The 5,305-nt window shown below is 36.1% G+C and overlaps 1 protein-coding gene across 1 annotated transcript; it reads left to right on the top strand.

Moving 5' to 3' along the window:
- Window positions 1–1,306: 1,306 nt before the first annotated feature.
- On the top strand, window positions 1,307–4,935 carry LOC121749402 (GBF-interacting protein 1-like). Its single transcript, XM_042143974.1, has 9 exons — window positions 1,307–1,466; window positions 1,748–1,812; window positions 1,900–1,951; window positions 2,308–2,389; window positions 2,463–3,076; window positions 3,185–3,464; window positions 3,606–3,843; window positions 3,930–4,373; window positions 4,546–4,935. Exons 1-9 carry the CDS (start codon window positions 1,307–1,309, stop codon window positions 4,804–4,806), a joined length of 2,196 nt encoding a protein of 731 aa, XP_041999908.1. The 3' UTR covers window positions 4,807–4,935.
- The last annotated feature ends 370 nt before the right edge of the window (window positions 4,936–5,305 follow it).

The raw sequence follows: 5,305 nt of genomic DNA, 5'->3' as shown, positions 1-5,305 counted from the left end.
CAAAAACTTACTCCATTCGTCCCATAAAAGATGACACACTTGACACGGGAATTTAGGGGATTTTGTTTTGTGTGATAAGTGGAAAAAGAAAATATAATTTTTATATTAATGTGAGAGATAACTTTTTCTGAAAAATGGAAATATAATTTTATGGGATGAATAGAGTACTTTTTCAAGAACGTAAAAATCGAGACACAATTACTTGCGTTTGAAAATTTTAAAAAATAACAACAATTTATGACGCAAAAGTGTTCCTAAATTAAGGAAAAATTAACTTAGTCTTTTGCTTTTTAAGGACACTTCCATTTGCGTCATCTAATTTTATTTGGAACACTAATAATAAGGACATTTTTTGAAGCGTTGGTAGTATATTTATAAACTTAAATTAGCATCGTTAACTGTATTAAAGAATGTCCAGTTTTTTTGTTCTAATGAAATAAAACTACAATAAATATTAATAAAAAAAATGGACCACTTTTTTCACGTAAGTAAAAAAAAATTAACATGGAAAAATCTAGTGACTGAATTGACATTTAAATAGACGGAAAACTCAATAATTTAGGTTCTTGCAATGCAGTCGCAATTTGGCTCTCCTCCGTAAGTAGCTATCACGCACGCTGCACGCATATCCTTTCTCAATAATTAAGACAGAATGATCAATATTTTATTTAATTCATTCTTTTTAATAATAATGAAAAAATATATATATTTTTATAATATATATGATAAAAAAAATCTGCTATGAATTAGGAAAAATAAATCAAATCTTAACTAACTACTATGGAAAATAAATCAAATTCTAACAACTAAATATTAAATCATAAAATAAATTAAATAATATTTATAAAATAAGATAACACATTAACATTGTTTGTGATAATAAACCTAAAATTTAAATTAAACTATGCATATCAATTATACAAACTTTTTTTTGTTTTCTCATTTAAATTTCACCATTTTGTCTTTTGCATGTTCTAGTGAAGATTGATATGCCACTTACTTTATGTGAGCTCCTCATCATTCTAGTTTGACGCACGACATTTGGTGTTGTTCGTTTTGATATATATATTTAGTTTGATTCTAATATATTAAAAATATTATTGAAAAATTTAATTTCATAAAATTCATAAAAAATGAAAGCTTTATTTGCTTGTTTTCCCTATAATTTCAAATAAATAAATAAATAAAATAATTGCACGAGCACAATCTCCCTTGATCGATCACGCGTGCATGTTGTCATCTCTACTTGAATTATATATACATATGTGTTTAATCAAATCGAATAGTAACTAAGAAGCGAAAGAGGATGAGCGAGTTTTCTAGGGTTTCGGAATCGGAGAGTCTGCGAAGGACGATTGAGGATATCAAGGAGATTGCCGGTCAACACAGCGATGAAGACATCCACCTCATGCTCAAAGAATGCAACATGGATCCAAATGAAACCGCTCAGAAACTCCTCTATCTTGGTATATTATATAATCCCATGCATTCATTAATTCTTCTCAACTCTATTATGCATGTTATTTTTTTTTATATAAGTGACTATTTTAATCAATTTTGTCGATTATCAACTGATCTGAGAGATTGATCACAGTTTAAAATTTTGGATGTTTAAATCGGTTTTGAAATTTTATTGTCTAGCTATAAAACAAGCTGCTTCTCTGTTGTAAAACTTGTTTTATAAGAATTTGTTATGAACTCAATTTGTTTATAGTAAACTGCAATGTTTACTGTTTCTTTTGTGCAGATACATTTCATGAGGTTAAGAGGAAACGTGACCGGAGGAAAGTGGTACCTGAGTTCATTGGGCATGTTCCATTTCTACACTTTCTTCACTCGTCTGCCTTTTTTTATTTTTTTTTAAAATATGGATTTACTACTGATTTTTTTTCTTTCCAGGTGACTCAGTGGCGAGGGAGTAGGGGCGGTGGAAGCCGTTACTCTTCTGCTGGTATACCTTCCGAGTAGCCTAAACATCGATAACTCACTGCCTGCTTAAATCATTTTGATGTCATTCCTCACAATTTTCATTTTAATATTATAGTATGGGAAACTACCTACTTGTGTCTCTCCCTATATGGCTTTGTTAGAAATTCTAAATAAATGGTTTCCATTTTCTATTTAACAAGATAGATATTGTATTCTTTTTATTAGGGACAGTCAAATTTTCACTGCTCTGATGCTTAGTGTGGGATATAAAATTTGTGGTTTGGAGATGGAAAGTGGTGTCTATGTCTTCCTATTAATCCTTGTTTGTGAGAAAAGTATTATTCCATTACCTACATTAAAACTCTTGAGATGTTGTAGGTAGGACTAGGAGACAACCAAATGTTAGTATGGGGAGAGATTCTAAATCTTTTGTGGCAGTTGAGCAGAAAGAAAGAAATAGGTAAAAATTCTTATCTCAGCTATTCTGATTTATTTATACGGGCTAACTACCGGTTTGTGGAATCGTTATTTAGTTACACAAGTGCTTTGTACAATGGAAGCCCGATCCATGAATGGAACTCGCAAATAGCTGAGCAGAATATCAAAGGTGCTGCTAAACAAACTAAAACTGTTTGTGATGGTACGTCGAAAAGATTGCCATCTCTGCGGGCTATTTCAGTGAAGCATATTGCAAATATAGATCCCGGCCCGACTCCTACTTCGACACCTACCATTGCCTCCACTGCAAGAACTCCAGGTGGGAATTTGAAGCCGAAATGTAATCAAGTTGGGAACAGTGTTGGCTTGTACTCTTCTGCAACTGATCCTGTCTTAGTGCCATCTCTCAATCCACGGAACCCTGCCTCTGTTGGTATAATCCAGCGTGAGACGGGTAATCAGCGCAATGCTTCTGAAATCAGTGCTACTCTCCTGGAAGACAGCAAAATGAGCGGTGTTCACAATGCGACATTTGGCCAAGGATCTGTCGACGTGACCAGTGAGACGCAACCTGTAGAATACAAGGGAGTTGAAAGTAGTCAATCTGAATCTACAAGACTGCCGTCTTCAACTACTCGCCCCACTGCTGCTGATGCCAAGGGTCATCAAGAAACTTGCTTAGTTCAACCGGATAACACTCCTTCTAAAGGTATTTTTTGCATCTTTATGGGGTAAACATGGTCTAGTATAGCTGTGTCAGCATCGGATAATTTGCTTTCTGTTTATTATTGACATATTCTTCCGAACGATGTCCCAGGGATGTCTGAAGCTGTGGTGGTTTCATCAGAAACTAATCTTCATTCTCTTTCTACTGTGGAGGATCCTAGTCCGGACATAACTAGTTCCGAAGTTGATGTTAAGCCACATTCGGCTAGACATTCTGTGATTTTCCCAAATAATCTATATGTCCCTGAGGCTTTTAAAAATTCTATCATGTTTGGAAGTCTGGAGTCTTCTCTACAAGAGAGCAACGGCTCCAGTCATACGGATGCATCAAATGGCATCGATATTGAGGTTTCCAAGGAACCTTCAGTAATGTAAGCTAGAAAACATTTTTCTCCTTTACAAGTAGAGCTTTACAGTCTCCTTGCTTTATTTTGCAAGCACTGTATACGTATATGTCAACAGCAGACTGAGGTTAAATAGAAAATGACATTTATAGTCATCATTGGGTGCAGACCTCAGTCTTCTTCCTCGGTATCTGGATGCAGCAACTATCTTGATCGCCCCCCTGCCCCACCCCATGTGCTCGTAGACATAAAACCATCACAAGAAAATGCGGTGTCGCAGAGATATGGCCAGTCAAAAGAGGAAATTCTGCAACCGGTAGGAGGATCTCACAACCCACCTGCTACATCAGACTACGGTCTGAAACTCATACCTCCTGCTGTACAACTTGAAACACAGGCATGTTATGTTGCCATTTTAGATTATCATTATACTCATCAGAGTTGGTTATTTTGAATTTTTGCCATTATTCTTCGTTGTTGATATTTATCTAGGGAGGAAACTCAGTGGTTCTATCAACATCTTCAACTCCAACTATGACTCAACCAAGAGGAATTCCTCAGGGATCTATTGCTGCCGTATCGCCACCACAGATATATCCTTACCTCCGCCAAACATATCCTGCGAATTACATACCATACAATCCTTACTATTCACAGCTGTATATGCCACCCCAGCACGCGCACCAGCTGCTGAGCCACAGCGGGTTCCCTCATCAACCTTCAGCCGGCAACATCTACATGCCACCAACTTCTGCTGCTCCGGGTGCTAAACTCCCTGTCCCACCGTCTTACAAGCCGGGAAACATAACCCACTACGGAATATCTTCTGGCTACGGCTCATATGGAATATCTGGATTGGGTTATGGCTCCACAGGTGCTCATGATAACGCAGGAACAGAGCTAAAGGACAAGAATATCTACTCCACAATCAAACAGGTGAAACTTCCGGGCTATGAAACAGATCAATGGAAAAACTGGTTAAAAGGGCATTTTCAGTACCATCTATCTCAGATCAGATGGTCTAAATTATTACCAGAAATTACTTTCTTGATATGCATTACTATTTGAAAATTATGGTTTGATCACGAGTCTGTTAATTTGTTTCTAGAACGAGGATATGCACTTGTTACATGATCCATCAGGTATGCAGACGAATATGGTGTACAACGTTCCACAAGCGTATCAAGCAGCAGGGAGCAGCTCATTTGGTGGTATATACCATCAGAGCATGGCAGGGCCGCGGTCAGTGCATCAACCTCAGCAGGCAACCAGTGAGGTGGCTCTGACTTCTTATTCTTCTCAACCACAACAGCAGCTGCTCCCTCTGCCTCAACACTACGGCCAGATGAATAGGAGAGAAAACGTTTGATTCGACCGTGTGTGTACATTTATCCAACAAAGATATGAGATTATTGCTATCAAATAATTAATTTTAGTGGATGATAAGTTTGCAATTAGTTTTTATTCTTCCTAGTTTTTGTTTCTTCAATATGTAATGCATTCATTCCCCCATGAAGTAGCAAAGACAATGAACTTATATTTCTAGACACTCATAACTCTAAGTCAAACTGACTAATCTTATTTTCCTTTTTGTATTGTTTCTGTATGCATGAATTTGTGGTTTTTTTCCTCTTATGAAAAATTAAGTTTTCTTTAATCTGGAAATGTGAAACGTTTTATTTCTTGAAATGATATTAATATAAAAGAGAATCTCAAACTCTGAACTTAATTTTCTCAGTTAAAAAAAAATATCCCTACCCTTCGACTCTTTACATGTATTTGCGTGGTTCATTTGTTTGTTATTTCTCAATTGTCGATTGTTATTCAACTTTTTTTCGTCATGAAGAAAACGCTAGCTTAAAGAAAAA

This window comes from Salvia splendens, chromosome 9, assembly GCF_004379255.2.
Source record: "Salvia splendens isolate huo1 chromosome 9, SspV2, whole genome shotgun sequence".
Lineage (NCBI taxonomy): Eukaryota > Viridiplantae > Streptophyta > Magnoliopsida > Lamiales > Lamiaceae > Salvia > Salvia splendens.
The sequence above is the reverse complement of the archived record's forward strand: the minus strand, read 5'-3'. Positions and strand labels throughout refer to the sequence as shown.

Excerpts from the sequence above, each read along its gene's own strand:
- LOC121749402 (XM_042143974.1), top strand. The coding sequence starts at position 1,307 with ATGAGCGAGTTTTCTAGGGTTTCGGAATCGGAGAGTCTGCGAAGGACG. Across the intron at positions 1,467-1,747 it reads TCAGAAACTCCTCTATCTTG|ATACATTTCATGAGGTTAAG; the intron begins GTATATTATATA and ends TCTTTTGTGCAG. Across the intron at positions 3,844-3,929 it reads TTGAAACACAGGCATGTTAT|GGAGGAAACTCAGTGGTTCT; the intron begins GTTGCCATTTTA and ends ATATTTATCTAG.